The sequence below is a fragment of the Protopterus annectens genome, chromosome 2.part2, assembly GCF_019279795.1.
Source record: "Protopterus annectens isolate FY-2018-M chromosome 2.part2, PAN1.0, whole genome shotgun sequence".
NCBI classification, from domain to species: Eukaryota; Metazoa; Chordata; order Ceratodontiformes; family Protopteridae; genus Protopterus; species Protopterus annectens.
The window spans coordinates 294,932,382-294,951,805 of record NC_056730.1 but is presented as its reverse complement, the minus strand read 5'-3'; the positions used below and the strand labels follow the sequence as shown (position 1 = coordinate 294,951,805).

General features: G+C 43.8%; 1 protein-coding gene across 1 annotated transcript in view; it reads right to left on the bottom strand.

The window, feature by feature from the left end:
• Positions 1–19,424, bottom strand: part of CHD1 (chromodomain helicase DNA binding protein 1) — a gene marked incomplete in the record, with an annotated part of 4,694,407 nt that overhangs the window by 1,923,419 nt on the left and 2,751,564 nt on the right. The window contains 1 exon segment of the mRNA XM_044063873.1: positions 5,042–5,191. Coding sequence (XP_043919808.1) covers positions 5,042–5,191 — 150 coding nt within the window.

Here is a 19,424-nt window from a genome sequence, read left to right as displayed (position 1 = left end):
GATCTCTGCTTAACATACAAGGCCATGTCAAACCCAGATCTGTTAGACATGCTACACTTAAAGAAATCCCAATCCCTCAGAACCACACGCTCCGGGGATCTACACCTTGTCATCACAATAAACAAAACATGCTGGAGGGAGAGGTTCCTGACCCAGACACTCCCCAGACTCTGGAATAGATTGCCCATACATAGGTTCATAGGTTGGTACTAGGCTATCAGCCCTAGGGCCTATACAAGCCTAGCCATAACAATTCCCTGGCTATTTCTTCCCACATTATTTACTTTCCTGGACCCCTGTCTAGCAGGGCGACTGACGTGATCCCTGGGGTGAATTTCCTTTCTCCCATCCAATTGTCAAGGTTCCTCTTGAAGAGGTCCAAAGAGGCACTCTGCTTGACATGTATGGGCAATCTATTCCAGAGTCTGGGGAGTCGGAGTCTCTGGGTCAGGAACCTATCCCTCCAGCATGTTTTGTTTATTGCGACGACAAGGTTTAGATCCCTGGAGCGTGTAGCTCTGAGGGATTGGGATTTCTTTAAGTGTAGCATGTCCAACAGCTCTGGGTTTGACATGGCCTTGTATGTTAAGCAGAGATCGCCTCTGAGTAGACGATATGCAACAGAGTATAGCTGGATTTTAAGGTGGTCAGCGTAGGGCATCTGCTTTAGGCCTGTGATTCTTTTAGTGAGGTATTTCTGAGGCCTTTCCAGTTGTTGCAGATGTCTTGAGAGGTACATACCAAATGGGGCGTTGTTTCTATAATGGGTCTAATGAGGGATGAGTACAGTGGGACAATGACCTCTATTTTCTGGATGAAAAGCCCTTCGGGATGAGGTGTGCCACATAGAAGGATTTCCTGACTGTTGTGGCGATGTGGTTATCAAAGGTGAGACCACTGTCCACCTGTGTCCCGAAGTCTCTTATCACACTTTCTGTGTTTAGTGTACTGCCACCTATATGGTAATTCATGGATACATGTTTTTCCCCAAAGGGGATAACAATACATTTCTTGGCATTGAGCTTGAGCCCATGGCTCTGGCACCAAGCATCTGTTTCTGTAAGGCCCTTTTGTAGAGTATCCACATCATTTGGGGATTCAATAATGGCTCCCAGTTTGCAGTCACATGTCAAGCAGAGTGCCTCTTTGGCCCTCTTCAAAAGGAACCTTGACGATTGGATGGAAGAAAGGAAATTCACCCCGAGGATCACATCATTCACCCTGGTAGACAGGGGTCCAGGGAAGTAAATAGTGTGGGAAGAAATAGTCAGGGAATTGTTATGGCTAGGCTTGTATAGGCCCTAGGGCTGATTACCTAGTACCAACCTATGAACCCAAGTATGTGCACACAGCATACCTCTACTTGGCAAAGGCTTTCGACAATTCCACATTTAGGATTTACCAATAAACTTGGCAAACTGAAAGTAAACCTCTTCACTGTAAGATGGGTTGCCAACTGGCTCACAAACTGGACCACACACTATCAAAGTGGACAACTCCACACCAACCAACAGACCTGTTACCAGCAAGGTGCCATAGGGGTCAGTGCAGGGCCCCCTACTGTTTGGTATATACTTCTTAGAAGGGTTTGTGGCTGACCAAATTTGCAGACAACTGCAAACTAGGTGCAATCATTGACTCCCCAAATGATGTCAGATTGCTCCAGGAGGGTCTCACTCAGACCAAAGACTGAGTATTAGTCACAATCTCAAACTGAATGCAAAGAAATGCATCATCAGTCCCTTCAGCTCAAATAAAGTCCTTTCACACTATCAAAACAACATTAGTACTTTAAGTACCCATGAAGTGGTAAGGGACCTGGGATCACAAGTTGACTGCAACCTTAACTTCAACCACCATGTGTCGACTGTAGTAAGGAAGGCTTTCCTACATAGCACACTTGATCAGTAAAAGCATCGCCCCGAGAGCAAATGAAGTTATATAACCCCTCTATACTCAGCAATAATTCGGCCCATAATTGAGTATAATGCCCTATTCGGCATATGCCATACAAAGGTCCTGTATCAACTGGAGAGACCTCAAAGGATTCTAACAAAGATGATCAAGGGGCTCAAGCATGTGCTTTACACGGACTGACTAAAGTTCCCGTCACTATACTCAGTGTCATATATATTTCTTGGGACAGACTTATGCCTGACTTGCACAGCAATCTATGACCCAAACCTAATGAATTTGCTGCAGATCAGTAAATCAAACGGGGCTAGGGCTACCTGATCCAGGGACCTAAATATGGCTTGCGACTTGAATAGGACATGGTGGAGGGAAAGATTCATCTCCCAGTGACTGCAGAGTCTTTGGAACAGGCTAACAATTCATGTGAAACAGAGCACCTCTATGACACTGTTCAAGAGGAACCTGGATGAGCACCGTATATTATTCTTACCGGGGATAGTGGCCACAACCCTTCTGGACATGGGCAGTTATCACTAAATGCAATCTTGGGTACTGACTAGCATTTTCATGGTAATACACTGGGATGAAACAACTAGGCTTAAAATGACCTCTGGGTTGACAGCCTAGTAATCTCCTACAATTCTGATAATTAAGAATTCTATATGCCAAAGTGGAAGGAGGAAATAATCTCTATCCAAATCAAGCCAATACTTTTTCCTCTTTTTCTACAGGATAAAAGGGTAAACAGGACACACAGCCAAACCAATTAGTAAAAAATTACAAGGATGTCCTAGCCTAGCTAGAGTTTTCACTGTGTGATTCCTTAAAACCTCTTGTAAAAGAGGATAACAGAATATATGCAAACGACTCCTTAAGGACATCAGGTGTTTCAGCTATATGGCAGCTCGGAATGCTCGCGACTTTTTTCTTTTTAAGTCTGTGGAGTGAAGCATGTACTCTTTTGTTGCTGAATTTAAGGAAGAAAACAGGTAATTCAATAAATGTATTAAAATTAGACAACAAGGCCAACGTGGGTAAGAAAATGGATTCTTTTATAACAAGACACTATCTTTGTGAAATATAAAGCAGGAAGGGCTGTAGGATAAACCCTGTAGCTCAAACTCTTCTAAGCTGAAGAAACAGTTCTAAGATAAGGAGTCCTCCCAAGAAAAACCTGAGATCCATTGTAGCTGCTTGGTTTAAAGGGAGGTTTTCCCCAAAACTGATTGGATTCCCTTACTGGAGAGCTAAGCAAAAAAGTACCCTTCAGAAAGGCTTTGGATAGCCTTAGAGATGCAACTGAGGCACACTTTTGGCCAATATGAAAATCACTGCCATCTGAACCTTAAAGTCCCAATTGACAGAGTCCTACAAAAACCTTTAGAATAGCCTATAGGAGAAGAAAGAAGGGACCCAATCTCTTGAATGCATCTCAGAGAGAAAACATTTCTATTTGCTGGTATAAACTCTTCTAGCAGAGGGCTTCTGGGAGGTGAAGAGTATGTGCAGTACTTTTCTGATGAGCTTGGGTTTACTTGCCGTTACTAAACTGGAAAAACCAAGTGGTTAGCCTGAAGGACTTCAGATTCAGGGGATGCTGTTCCAAAGGATAAGAGATTAGATCCAAATCCAGACCAGCATAATGCTGTCAGACTGAATCATCTTCACATCTTTGGATAGGCAGTCTTAAAAGGCCTGCAACACAAGGTCTGCTCATCTCCAAAACACTGCTGTGCAAGTCGGCCTCCGACTTGGACTAGGTACCTTATCTATGCACTATCTATGGATTTTTAGACTGTTTCCCTTTGTAGTGCCCACAATCCCAGGACTGAAGCATCTGTGGTTTATTGTGACTTTGAGTAGGGGAAGAACAAAGGGAGAACCTGAAGAAACATAAGTAGAGGTTATCCACCTATGCATATGATGGCAACATATAATTAAATGGTCCAGAAAACGTTAATCAGATGACAGAAGTTGGACCACTAAACAGAGCTCCCTGTAGAACCCTCATGTAGTATCTGGCTAAAGGGACAAGGCAGACAGCTGCAGCCATAAGGCACAGAAGACTGAAGGTGACCTGGGATGTAACAAAACTTAGCTGGCTTGAACTCTTAAGGATAACAATCTCTTGAAGGGTAATCTTGTAATTTATTTTGAGGTGTCCAGACGTAATCTGATAAATTTTAGACTCAATATAGGTGACAGCTTAGATTTCTTGATGTTGACTGTGATGCCCAAAGACAGGCACAACTGCAGTAGAGTCCCTTGCTTGTTTTAATGACACTTGACACTGCTGAGAGGAGCCATTCATGTAATGAGGTACCAAGAGAAGTAGAAGGAATCAGCAAAACCAACCTGGAATGCTTTTCTGAAATCAGACTGTTTCTTCTGCAAAGTTTTCATTCTTTTTCTTTTTTTTTTACATTTTACACTGACTGAATAAAAAACATTCATTAAAAAAATCTTTCTGTTGTATTTTTATTTGAAATATATTTCTATTGCTATGTAGTTGCATATCTTCTCTGCATGCACAAATGCAACTTTTCATTCATATTCTGATTATCCACTTAATCCAATTTAGGCCTGTGGGGAAGCCCAAACCTATAATGGCACTCAATGGTCAGAAGGCAAGAGAAAATAATTATGAATGAGGCACCTTGCACACTCAATATGGCATGCACACTTATAGGTAATACAAAGTAATGTCAATTGACCTATAGCACAAACTTATGATGTGGAAAAAATTGGAAGATCCCTTTCATGGACAGAGGGTGGATATGAAAACTGCAAAAAAGGCATCGCACACAGGAACTAAACTGAAGAACTAAGGCCTATGAAGCAGCAGTTTATCACTGCACCAAGATAATCATATGTACTTCGTACAAAATTTATTTTGTTCAATGTTATATGTAAGCCCACTTGTTCTTTATTCAAATTACAGCTAAACAGGGCCATTGATATATTGCCTCACATATATGATAAACCAATAAAATGTTGGTGCATCATATACCTCGCACTTACCTGAAAAAGAAAGAAGCCAGAATATTTATCATCTCCAGCTAGGAGAAAAACAGTGAATAGTGACAGATTCCTTATATACAAACAAGCCTTTCAATACAAGTCTTACCTGCTTCTTCTGTCCAATCCTATGGGCTCTAGCTTGTGCTTGCAAATCATTTTGAGGGTTCCAATCTGAATCAAAGATGACAACTGTATCAGCAGATGCCAGATTTATACCCAGCCCTCCAGCTCTTGTAGACAGCAGAAAGCAGAAGTCCTGCAAGTAAAAGTCAAAATTTCCTAAGCAGTATGCCATCAATATCACTAACACATACTATAAAGAATGTCCAAGTAAAAGAAATACACAGCTGTGAAAGTTATGCAATAAAAGTAAAAAAAAAAAAAAAGTCTTGTCAGTTTACCTCCCAATCCACAGGCCGTATCAGATTCTCAGAATTCAAAAAAGTAGGAAAGCTGGAAACCAAGAATAAACACACCAGCTATGTAACTATGTCAGGAAAATATAAATAAAGAAAAAAGAAGTTATGTACTTGCCATAACGTTCCACATGTGTTGTCCATCTCCACCTTTATTCTCACATAATGGGCTCGGATCCAATCCATCAGATCCATCTTAGCCTTATACAGACGCTCATGGCCTCCAACTTATCTCTTGGGCATTCTACCCTTCCCAGAATGCACTTCCCCATTACCTCAGATCTTGTTTGTCCAGTAAAGTAGACAGTGGCTATACAGAAACAAAGAGGACTGAAATAATACTATTCCCAGTGCTTAAAGAAACATTTCAAAATAACAAAGAATTATTTAAGGCCTCATTTTGTATCACCCATTTTTCCGAAGTCTAGGAAAGGGGTCAGTGGGAGGGTTGTGAGAATAAAGGCAGTGATGGACAACACACATGGAATGTTATGGTCAGTACATACCTTCTTTGTGTGTTGTTGTCAATCTCGCCTTTATTCTCACATATGGGACAACAACTCTAGCAACCTGAATTTTGGGTGGCTCAGAGGAGAATACTCCTCAGAACCACGGATTCAAAAGAAGCTCTACCCCTGGAGGCCAACTCCACTTTGTAATGAGCAATAAAAGTATGGGTATTTGACCATGTGGCTGTCACACAAATGTCTAAGGATTCTCTGGCCAGAAAATCTGATGTAGTAGCCACAGCTCTAGTAAAATGTGTTTTGACTGGTGTAGGCAATTGATTGTATTACTTTTATTTATAAAACCCAAAATAATCAGAAAGCCATTTTGACAAGGTAACTTTGAAAACTGACGAGCCTTTTCTTGCTTCAGAAAAGGAAACAAAAAACTCATCTGTTTCTGAAATCCTTTGCTCTGTGTAGGTAAAAATGCAAATTTCTGTGAATATCTAATAAGTGCATTAGATATTCTACTTTGTCCTGAAAATTTGGGGAAAAGACTAGCAGTTGAATGGATTGACTGAGATTAGTTTCAAAGGCTACTTTGGGCAGGAAGGAAGGGTTAGTGCGGAATGAAAAAAGAAGTTATGTACCTACCATAACGTTCCATGGTAGTTGTCTTCATCTCAACTTCCTTTTTGTTGTTTGGGTTTGGAGCCGATCCTCAGCTCCGACTCGGCCATCTTCTATAGCTCAAGAGCTGTTTACTGGCTTGAGGCTACCCCTTATCCCAGCATGCCCAGCGTCAGCTACCCAGATCTCGTTTGTGATAGTGCACACTAGACATAAGTAGAGTAACCAGTTCCTAAAAACTGTTTGTCCAATACACCTAAACAAGGAAAGATTTATAAATTACCTGGCATGTGAAGTAATAAAAGATGCTCAGCCAGTGAAAACAAAAAGGAACTCCTCACAATCCTCTAGGCAGGGGGAAGGAGGGAGGGACGCAAGAAGGAAGACGAGATGAAGACAACTAACATGGAACGTTACTGGTAGGTACATAACATCTTTATTTTAAGTTGTCCATCTCGCCTTCATTCTTGCTGTTTGGGACAGCGTCCCTAGCACCTACAATTCCGGGTGACTCACTGGAACAGACTCTTCAGAACAGTAGAACCAAAGGAAGCTCTGCTCTGGGAGACTATATCTACCTTGTAATGAGAGATAAAAGTGTGAGGGTTTGCCCAAGTAGCAGCTGCACACATGGAGTCTATGGGCAACCTAGACTGAAAAGTTACAGAGGTGGCTAATGCTCTAGTGGAATGACCTTTTGGTTTAGCTGGTAGCTCTTTATTTCATAACTGATAAATAAAGGCAATAGTATCAGTTAACCATCTGGATAAGGTCACTTTAGAAACTGGAAGGATTGTTTGTTGAAAGCATAAGAAAGAAATAACTGGTCTGACTTTCTTAGTTCCTTAGTTCTATGGAGACAAAAACGCAATTGTCTGTGTACATCCAATTGCTGGAGCTTGTATTCTGCCTTGTTGCTGTGATTAGGAAAGAAAACTGGGAGATCTATGGATTGATTTAAATTGTTCTCTGAGCAGACTTTAGGAATAAAGGATGGATTGGTCCTCAGAGAAACTCTGTCCTTGTGGAACACCAGGTAAGGAGGACGAATACATAGTGCTTGAAGGTCTGAGACACGTCTAGCTGAACTGATAGCAACCAGAAAAAGTGTCTTCCAAGAAAGAAATTTTAAAGAACATGATGCCGCAAGTTCAAAGGGAGGCAAAATTAAGGAAGCTAAAACTAAATTAAGATCCCAAGGAGGAGGAGGAGGGTCTCTAGCTGGGGGTCTAAGAAGAGATGTTCCTTTCATAAAGGCCTTGCAGAGCTTATGAGACATTATGCTAGAATTAAACATACCGATATGAAAATTAGAAATAGCAGCTAGTTGTACTCTAATGGTAGCGGAAGCCGCACCAGACTGAAAAAGCTGTGCTCCAAATTCAAGAATTTCATGGACTGGGGCTGAGAAGAGATCCAAATTTCTAGATTCTGACCAGTAAGAAAATAGTTTCCATTTACTAGCATACGTTTTCCTCGTAGTAGACTTATGTGAGGAAACAATATCATCACAGACTGCTGGGGAGATAATGGAAAGCCCGACTAAGGTTGGAAGTGGAGTAACCAAACTGTGAGCGGGAGAGTTTGAAGGGATTGGTGCAACCCGCCTGATTGGTGAATCAGAAGATCTGGTATTGGGTCCAGAATCCAAGGTTGATCCAGAAGGTGGAGGTGTAGGAATGGGAACCATATCTGTCGAGGCCAATATGGGGAAATGAGGATCATTTTGCAACCCAACGATTTTGCTTTCTGTATGAGTCTTGGAATTAGGGGAAAAGCGTAAAGGAGTCTCTGAGGCCAATTGTGGACTAGAGCATCTCTGGGTATATGACCTGCAAGAGGAAGTAGGGAGAAGTAGCTGCTGCATTTGTTGTTCAGAGGAGTGGCAAATAGGTTGCAGCAAGGCTGTCCCCATTTGCGGAAGATAAGATTCGCAACTTCCTGATTCAGAGACCACTCATGAGGCATGAGGATAGCTCTGCTGAGCCTGTCCGCTATGACTTTGGATTTCCCAGGGATGTGCGTTGCTATCAGAAAACATTGGGAGAAAATCGCCCATTGCCATAGTCTGAGTGCTTCTCGACACAAGGGATAAGACTTGGTCCCACCTTGTTTGTTGATGTACCACACCACTGACATATTGTCCGTTTGGATTGCAATGGTCCCGGAAGGAAGAGAGTCTTGAAGGGCTTGCAACGCTAGGAGAACCACTCTCATTTCTAGGACATTGATATGCAGATGGTACTCGTGAGGTTGCCAGTGCCTTGGACTGTCCTGCCTAGATAATGCCCCCCCCCCCCAACTCTATCAGGGAGGCGTCCATGGTCACTGTGGCTACCGAAGGGGGTTGTATAAAAGGTCTGCCCTGAATTACTAGTGGGGAGACCAACCACCAAGAAAGGTGTCTTTTGCATGTTTCTGCGATCAGGATCATGTGAGACATGTGTAGTTCCTGGAAAGACCACTGCGTGAAAAGAAGCCACTGAAGAACTCTCATGTGGAAACGCGCTAATGGGATAAGAAGAATGGCAGCTACCATGGAGCCTAGGGCTTGGAGGACATGTCTGACCTTGAACCCTTTTGCTCTACATTAGAATTAACACTTGATGAATAGTGGAAACCTTTTCCTGTGGTAATCTTGCAAACATTTCTTTTGTGCTTAATTCTGTTCCTATGTATGTGACAGACTGACAGGGCAACAAGGTAGATTTTTTGAAATTTACTGTAATGCCTAGTTGAGTGCATGACGTGATTGTACAATCCCGTGCCTCTAAGGGTTGACGACTGGTGGTAGCAGTCAGGAGCCAGTCGTCTAGATAGGGAAACACGTGGAACCCTTGACGCCTCAAGTGAGCCGTGACTACTGCCATACACTTGGTGAAACCCTGGGGGCTGAGGTGAGACCAAAGGGCAGAGCTCTGAACTGGTAATGACTGGCCCCTACCCAGAAGCGAAGAAATCTCCTGGAGCCTCTGTCCATCTTGATATGGTAGTACACGTCCTGAAGATCTATCGAGCACATCCAATTGTCCTGACCCAGAAAAGGGAAAATGGACTGCAGTGTCACCATCCGGAACTTTTCTTTTTGTACAGATATGTTCAATCTGCTGAGATCCAGTATTGGTCTCCAGTCCCCTGTCTTTTTTGGTACTAAAAAGAATCTTGAGTAAGTTCCGGATCCTAGTTGGTCTGCGGGGACTTCTTGAATGGCTCTCTTTTCAAGCAGTCTTGAAACTTCTGTGGACTGCTTGATCCCTTAGATTGGGTGGGACATCTGCGATGGGCTTTTTTGACTCTATGGGGGATTGATGGAAGGGAATTTTGTAACCTCCGGATATGATGGTTAGTACCCATTTGTTTCTTGTTATATTTTTCCAGGCTTTTGGGTACAGAAAAAGTCTTCCCCTGACTGCCTCCAGAGGTGAGCAGTCGGGCAACCCTTCAGGGATGCTGGAAGGGCTTGGCAGAGAAGGCTTCACTGTCACCCTGGTTTTGCGGTCCCCCTCTGCCACAAGGGCAGCCTCTGTTATTGTTGTTTTCCCCTCTGCCCCCTGGGGGAAAAATCACCATGTGTGTCAGGCAAGGGTCCCTGAGATTTTTGGAACCACATCTTTCCGCTCTTCTGATCCTTAGGATAAGGTCTGGAAGGAGTGGAAAAATGGACCCCATGGCAGAGAGAGTCTTGCCTTCCTGCTCACACCTGGTCAACATGTCTTTTACCTGAGGCCCAAAGAGAAAGGAGCCATCAAAGGGAGTATTGGTGAAGGACACTCGAAAGGGTCCTGCAAACTGCTCACTCAATCGGCTGCATAGGAAATTAGCCTCATGGAGGAGTTGACTATGGAATTAAGAGTCGCAAGCTGAGAAGCTACTTTGGCTGGTGCTCCCTCGCTGTAGGATCTTGAAGGGTATCTCCAGGTTCTTTCAGGAGATCCCTTTGAAGACGTGTAAAATGGCATAGTTAGTTCAGGGACCTCATTCAAAAGGTCGCTGAAGCAAACATTCACTTTCCATATCTGTCCATCATCCAAGACTCTTTGTTCGGTGGATGAACAGATGAAGAGGTTTCTGCTAACTCTTTCTTGGTGGCTGCTGCTACCACAATGGCATCAACGGGCACACCTTTGGAGAGGAATTGCTTGTCCTGGGGGGCTGTAATGAATTTGTTTGGTCTCCTCGGAGTAGGTTCCACAGAATCTGGAGCTGACCAAGCCTTTTGAGCCACTACAGACATGAGTGGATTGAAAGGAGGAGATATCCAGGAGGTGGAAGGTCGGGAACCAAATGCATCCAGGTATGCAGACTCATCCTCGGTAGGGGCTAGGGAAGTCCAGTCCCTCCTCTGTCTAAGCATTTCAAGGATGTCCGAAAAGGAAACATCTTCAGAGGGGGACCTTGAGGACCCTTCCGATTCATCCATGTCTGTATCGAAGTGACAGACTCAGGGGAGTCTATGTGCTTCCTCTTGCACTTCTTCCGGGGAGGCTCTTCCGAGTGATCAGGGGAGGGTTCGGAAGAAGACGGATCACCCAATGGGGTGTCCTGGAGCATAGGTTCCATACGCTTGGGGTCGGGAGGAGGAGTAGAGGTTGGAACAGACACCACAGGGGGAGGAGCCGATGAAGCTGGCAGTAGAGCTGTTTCAGGGGACAGCACACTCAGCATGACCTCAAACGTGTCCTTACCTCTAGGCAGAGAAAGCTCCGGCTATGAAGAAACAGGAGTCTTTCTCCGCATCGACATTGACGGCTCTGAGGCCGATGTTGGAGCCGAGCTCACCTGCACCGAAGCTCCGAGGGGGAGAACGGGGTAGGACATGGGTCCGATGCCACTCCCCTCCTCGGAGCCGATGAGAGAGACTCAGCGCCCAGATCCTTCGATAGAAGGTATAATTCAAAGTAATCGGAGCCGACATTGGAACCGAAGGAGAGATGATGATCGGTGCAGACGGTTCTACTACTTGCGGATCCATGGTCTCCGGCTCAGAGCTAAATGTAGTCGGAGGAGGAACAGAAATAGAGGCAGTTGGAGCCATTACCTGTTGAGGTGGGCTGGACAGAATTTTTGCCAGGGCCTGTGACTTAAGCAACCTACTTACTACTCTCTCCACATCATGATCCGATAATCTAGAGGATCGAGAGAAGTGGGAAGAATGATGGCTACGTTCAATCTGTAACAAAGGTGACTGAGGTGCCAAGTGGATAGACTCCAAGGACGGAGATCTCATTCTCTTATGGCTCCGAGATTGCTCCGAAATAGCAGATGGAGCCAACGGAGGAGATGTCTTGTCGGTGCCAGCTGGCACCAACATACTTGGTTGGTCCAGCAAAGGAGTCTGCTTCGAAGGTGGAGCCGACGGCTTGACAGACTTAGGGGATTTCACTGGCCGAGTACTTTTAGCCGGAGAATCCTGAGGCTTCAATAATTCCCGAAGGATTCCTTTGTTTTTGCGCTACTGCAGGACCCTTGGACTAAAGGCATGACATATAGAACAGGAGTCCTGCAGGTGAACAGCGCCCAAACAATATACACAACTAGTGTGCCCATCAGAGACATTTTCTGACAGCATGAGTCACACTTTTTGAAGCCAGATACCTTGGTTTCTTTAGACATTATAGTAACAACAACCAAACAACAATAATAAAAAGCTATACTACAAAAAACAAGAAACAAATAGACTTTTTTTTTTTTTTTTTTTTTTTTTTTACAGTTAAAGAACAGAAAGGAAAGACTCTAATTTGAATGGCTATCCTAATTGGGGGGGGGGGGGGACGACACACTCTCTAATTTAAACGAGTTCAAGGGAAACAGAAGGCCTGTGAGTTATGAAGCGATGGCCAACAAATACACAAGAAAGCGATAAGGGATAAAGGAATATATCTAGCACAAAAAAATGACAAATACTTGACAAAATGTCAAGAATAAACAATATATTAATAGACAAAAAATATAATAAGCCTGAGCCAGTAATGAAGCAACCTCGCAGCTGAAGCGGCAAACGAGATCTGGGTAGCTGACGCTGGGCATGCTGGGATGAGGGGTAGCCTCGAGCCAGTAAACAGCTCTCGAGCTATAGAAGATGGCAGAGTTGGAGCAGAGGATCGGCTCCGAACCCAAACAGCAAGAACGAAGGTGAGATGTACAACTTAACATCTGTCTTTATGAAAAAGTAAATACGGTGGCTTTACAGATAATGTTTGTAATCCAGAAACCCTTCTTGCTGAAGTAATAGCTACCAGAAAAAATTGTTTTTCAGGCCAGGATTTTTTAATCACAATTTGCTAAAGGTTAAACGGAGAATGAGTCATATGAGATGATACAAAATTCAAATCCTAAGGGGCAGAAGAAAGTACAGTTGTGTACACTTCCCATAAATGTAGATGCTCAAGTGTATTCACTGTTGCAGTCATCACATTTGGGTTATCTACTTGCAGGAAGCCCTCAGTCGGCCTGATTACCAAAGTCTTGGGTCCTGCGTCAGCTGCTGTCTCTTCTTCCGTGAAGTCAGGTCATCAGGGGTATAAAACATGCACCCGATGTCATTACATCAGTTTTTCTTGCCCCAAATGTCAGCTGTCCCCCTAATGGGAAGCAATTAAAATCTATAAATGTACAAGGTTACACCTCAAACAAAAAAGCAAATACACCAAAAAGCTTTTAACCATTGAAAAGGAGAGAAGAGGTATAGCCAAACGAAGTCAGGGGCTGGAGGGAGGGTAACCAGGACTGCAACAGTGAATACACTTGAACATCTACATTTATGGTAAGTGTACACAACTGTACTATGTTCTTCGTGTTTCACTGTTGCAGTCATTACATTTGGGTAGATTCCCAAAGCTAAGGATGGGAGGAGGAATTTAGAAAGCATTAGGACCAGCTATAAGGCCCTGCAAAACTGCAGTGGCAAAAGCAGCACTGGATTTAGAGAAAATTGGCAAATGGTAATGCTTGGTGAAAGTATGTACAGAACTCAAGGTAGCAGCTTCTAGGATGTCAATGGTAGGTAGGCCTATGAGAAAGACTGTAGAGGTAAGATGCAGCCCTGGTTGAGGGGGATCTGATCCCCTGTGGGATAGGTTTTTCATGGTGCTTACAGCAGAAGTGAATGCAATGGTCTATCCATTTGGAGATAGTTCGCTTTGAAATAGCTTTCCCCTCTATCCCTGCAGCAAATGCCACCAGCAGTTGTTCAGATTTCCTTTGAGGTTTAGACCTGTCCAAGTAGAATCTAAGTTGTCTGTGCACATCTAAGGAGTGCAGTATCAATTTCCCTTTGTTCTGTGGATTAGGAAAGAAGGTAGGCAAATGAATGGACTGATAAAGGCCACAATGGATACCACCTTTGGCATAAAACAGGGATTGGTCCTGAGGGACACCCTGTCCGCATGAAAGATGATGAAAGGCTCCACTGCCATAAGGGCCTGTAATTCAGATACCCTTCTTGCTGAAGTGATGGCTTAAAGGGAAGCTGTTTTCTAAGAAAGGAATTTTAAATCTGCAGTAGCAGCTGGCTCGAAAGGAGGAAGGGTGAGTTTCTCCAATACAAAGTTAAGGTCCCAGGCTGGAGTTGGAGCTCTCTTGGGTGGTCTTAAATTTATGGCCCTTCTGAGAAACTGCTTGAGCAGTGGAAAAGAGAAGAGGGGAAGTTCTGTGTTATAATGAGCTGAAATGGCTGAGGCGAGAATTTTTATTGAGGAAAAAAACAGGCCCGTGTGAAGCATCTCAGTTAAGTATTGTAAAATCTGAGGTAAATTAGGCACTGCTGTGCTCATCCCTTGTGATTGGTTCCAGGCACAGAATCTTTTCCATTTTTCAGCATAAGATTTCTAGTGCTAGGCCCCTTGTCTCTAAAATGACATCCATCACTGGTTTACTGAGGGATGGTAAAGGAGACCTTAGGTAATTAGCCAGGCTGCTAGGTTCAGTGTTTGAAGCTGAGGGTGCAGAATCTGGTTCTCCTGCTGAGACAGCATGGTAGGAGTCTGAGGCAGGTGTCATGAGGCCACAGTGACACAATGCACAAAAAGGGGTACACCAGTGTTGGCGTGGCCAGGCTGGTGCAATCAAAATCATCCTTGGTTTGTCTTGTTTGATGTTTAGTAGTACTTTGGAGAGGACAGGCAGAGGAGGAAAAGCATAAACGGATAGGTCTTTCCAGATGAAGGACAGAGCATCCACTTTCCAAGCTTGTCTGTGGGGAGTCCTTGCACAAAATGTTTCCAACTGATAGCTCTGGGGGGAGTCAAACAGGTCTATATCTGGGCTCCCCCATTTGCTTGTCAACATGTTGAAAATCCTTGGTTCCAGTTTCCACTCGTGTGGGTCCATGAGGGTTCTGCTTAGTCCATCTCTGCCAGTGTATTTAGTTTTCTTGGCAGGAATTGAGCTTGTAGATGTACTTGGTAGCTCAAGGCTGTGTTCCACAATGCCATGGCTAGTCTGCAGAGGGGGTACGAATGTGTACCTCCCTGCTTGTTTATGTACCACCTAACAGTAGTGTTGTCGGTCTTTACCATTAATTGTCCAGGAAGAATGTGGTCCTTGAAGGCTGTCAGAGCATTCTGTACAGCTAACTTTTCTTTATGACTGATGTGAAGATGCATTTGAATTGTGTTCCATTTGCCCTGAATGCACTTCCCTGCCAGGTGCACACCCCCCCCCCCATGCATAGTCTGATGCGTCTGTTAGGATTTGGGCGGCAGGGGGGTAAGTGTGAATGGTAGTCCCTTGTTTTAGTGGCAGGCCTCTGCCCAGAAAAGGAACTCTAGACACAGACAAGGAATGATAGGAATCATTACTTCTAGATCCTGAGAATGTTGACACCATTGGCTTTTAGATACCATTGTAGTTTCCTCATATGCAGTCTTGCATATGGAATTAGAAGAATGCAGGTGGCCATGAGCCCCAATGCTTGTAGTATTTGCCTTGCAGATAGTAGGGGTTTCTGTGACCACTTGTTTGAAGTAGGTTGTCATGTGAATTTGTTTCTATGGCATGAGGAAAGCCATCTGGGAAGTTGTATTCAAGCTTGCTCCCAGGAATATAATTTGTTGACAGGGTACTAGGTGTGATTTCTTTTCGTTTATAATGTACCCCAGACAAGTTAGCACCCTCTGTACAAAAGCCAGATGATTCAAAAGTATGTCCTGGTTTTCTGCCTGAATTACACAATCGTCCAGGTATTGGTATATTTGAAGATTTCTTAGCCTGCAAAATGCAATGACTGGTGCTAGGCACTTTGGGAATACCCTGGGCGCAGTAGACAAGTCAAAGGACAGTGCAGAGAACTGACAGTGAGTGTAGCCTGCTTTGAAGCGTAGGTATCTTCTGCAAGATGCCCCGATTGGGATGTGCAGGTATGCTTCCTTTAAATTTAGTGTTGCCAACCAGGCATCTTTGCTTAGCATAGGATACAACTGGTGAAGAATCAGCATCTTGAATTTTGGAATCACCAAAAAGGTGTTTAGAGTAGGCAGGTCAAGGATAGAACGCCATGAATTGTTTTTTCTGGGTACCAGGAAAAATCTTGAGTAGACACCTTTTCCCTTTTTCTCTTCTGGTACCAACTGAATAGCCCCTATGCTTAAGAGAGAGAGCACTTGCTTTTGGGACTCTGCCCACTGCTTTGGAGGTAGATCTCTGCTCGAACAGGAAAAAGTATTATCAGAATCTTCCAACTGTAATCAAACTCCTATATCAAAAAGAGGCTCCGTTGTCCATAAAAACACAAGTTTATTATAAAAACAAAGAACACTCCATGGATATAAACCAAACGATGTTAGTGGTTAAGCGCTTTCATCTGAATCCCTCAGATTTCATCATGAAATCTGAGGGATTCAGATGAAAGCGCTTAACCACTAACATCGTTTGGTTTATATCCATGGAGTGTTCTTTGTTTTTATAATAAACTTGTGTTTTTATGGACAACGGAGCCTCTTTTTGATATAGGAGTTTGATTACAGTTGGAAGATTCTGATAATACTTTTTCCTGTTCGAGCAGAGGACCCGAATTCCGCTATTTTTGTGGCTTGGTGAATTTCTCATATTTATTACGTTGGAGGTAGATCTGGCCAACCGCTTGGAGTTGGTGACGTGTGGAAGTAAAATCTGTATCCTTGGGACACTATATTTAAAACCCATTTGTCCTGGGTAATGAGTCCCCAGTTCTTTGCATAAAGTGCAATCTCCCCCCCCAAGGGGGCAGTCAGTTGAGAAGTGCTTGGAAGTTTTAAAAAGAAGTCATTGAGACAGTTTACCATAGGGGGGTGTTAGATATAAGTGGGGGCCCCCCACTGCTTAGTCCTGTGTGCCCCCTGGGACTGAAGCCTGGGTGCTCTGCTGCATCAGGGTTTGGACTGAGAAGGCCTGGAAGAGGCAGTAAAGGACCAATTCTTAGAAGGCAAATGCCTACTAAATCTTGGAGGTTGTACTTGAAAAAGGTCTAACAGTTTGCATAGATTTAGCTTTTTCCTCCATCTTTTTAAGAACAACTTCTGCCTTGTTGCCAAACAGGTGGCCCTGATTAAAGGGAGCATCCAGTTATTTTGCTTTATCATGATCTGGCAAGGATTGCTCCTTAAGCCAAGCATGCCTTCTAAGTACAGACCCAGTTACTGCAGCCCTGCAAGATGCCTCCAGTGCATCAAAACCACACTGCAATGTATGTTTACCAACTTGTTCAGCAGAATGCATAAAATTCTGTAAATCCTTATTTTCAGCACAATCAGGAGTCAACATCATTTCTTTTGTTTAAGCAATCCAATAATATACAGCTGATACTTTAACATATGAAACTGGCAATTCAAGGCCCTAATGGCCAAAGTTGCAGAAGTGTATACCTTCTTACCCCATCTATCCAGCGCCCTGGAGTCTCTATCAGATGGGGTAGGATTTTTGACAGTAGTAGCTTTAATGCCCTTGGGTCCCTGTGAAATGGTTTCAGGATCCACAGTAGGAGTTTTGAAAAGGAACTTGTGAGAGTCAGGAACCCTGTAATACTTATCAGGTTTTCTGGAAGCAGGAGGTAGAGAGTCAGGGGCCATGCTAGATTCCGAAAAGGCATCATCAGCAATGTCCAGTACATGAGTTATAGCTAAAGGCCTGTGCTGGGGCAGGAGTAAGAAATCCCTACGCCTCTTTTTAGAATCTGAGAAATCCTGACTTTGCCAATGAAAAAGCTCCCTGAGAGTATGCAAGGTTTCCCCAAAAGAGAAATCCTCTAGGGGGAAGCAAGGGGAATAGAGTTCTCAGCATCAGAATCCTCATAGGTAGATAAGGGTAAATCCTGGTCATCAGAGGAAACAGAAATTTCAGAATCCTGGTCAGAAGTATCATAAGCAAACTCAGTTCTAAGTCTCTTAGAGGGGGGGAGGTTGGCTTCCCCTGAATAAAGTAATAAGGTCTTCAGTCATTCTTATCATTTGTTCTTTAGGCATACAGGCCTGACCATGTGGTCTAGGCGTCAGTTTTCTAGGCATGGTTCGAGTTTTAGGCCTTGAAGAAGAAGATAGCGCCGGTTTAATATGCAAGTCAGTAGGCCTGAATACATCCTCAGAAGCCGGTGCCTGCACAGCGGCTCCGGACCCATCCAAGTTAGAGATATCCGCAGATTCCACAGTTGAAGCATCTTGCGGCATACTGGACTCTGAATGGGTCTCAGTAGAGGCCTGCGAATCTGCAGTAGCGGGTATCAGGGACTGCAAAAGCGCCTCACTGAGTACAGGCGAACTGAATGGCCTGTCTCTGTTTTTATCTTTGTGTTTCTTCGGAATGTCGGTAGTCGGATGGCTTATCCAAGACATATCAGGATAACTAAACCGCGCACCAAAAAAATTAGAAGCGCAAATATACAGACAACGGATAGTTCGTGGTTTAAAAAAGGCACAAATCCGACAGCGAGGTACGTCGTGGTCAGGGCCTAGGCAAGGAATACAGTACAAATGAAAATCTTTATGAGGTATTTGCTTTCCACAAGAAATGCAATTATTTACTTTTACTGACATCGGTTTAGAGCAAGAAAAAGTTTCCCCAACGGGGTACTTAGCTTTTAGTTGAAGACTCCGGTTCTGAAACTCGAAAACGAAAATTTCAGGAGTCTGCTGACTGGCACTTGCAAACTGCTTCTGCGCCAGCCACCGCACGGCAAGAAAGACTGGTGTAATGACGTTGGCTGCATGTTTTATACCCCCGACGACCTGACATCATGGAAGAGGCAGCAACCGATGCAGGACCCAAGACTTTGTTAATCAAGCCGACTGAGGGCTACCTGCAAGCAGATAACACAAATGTAATAACTGCAACAGTGAAACACTAAGAAGATCTTCTGTAAGGTGGTTTCAGCAACAAGATTCTTTTTAAAAAGGCTTTACAAAGCTTACTGGACATGACACGGGAATCACTCTCTCCTAGATGATAAAATCGCAGGTAAATGAACTCTCACAGTAGCTGCAGCAGCTCCTTCGTTAAAAAGTTTCTTCAGAAATTCCAAAATGAAGTGGAGTAGTAAAAGGCTCAGCATTCCTTTCCATGGCCCACACAACAAACCTTTTCCACTTGCTTTTGTAAAGTTTGTGTGTGGAAGATTTATGTGAAGAAAGCAAAATGTTTCTTACTGGGGAAGATAAATGAGGATGCCTGGCTATCATTGGAATCGGAACAGCCATGCTGTCAATTTCAGATTTTTCATGTTCCAAAGAACAATTCATTCCTTGCGGATATGAAAGTAGATCTGACACTGGGTCCAGAATCCATGGATCTTCCTGAAGATGAAGCCAAATAAAGGGAAACTAAATCTATCGAGGCCAGCAAGGGGCAATGCGGATGACGGTTCTCTTCAACAAATTTGCTTTCTGTAATACTTTGGGAATCAAGGGAGATGGAGGATAAGCATACAGAAGTCCCAGGGCCCAATCGTGCACCAGTGCATCCTTCTGTGACTCCCCCCGAAGGAGGACTAGGGCAAAGTAGCTGCTGCATTTGTTGTCCATGGGTGATG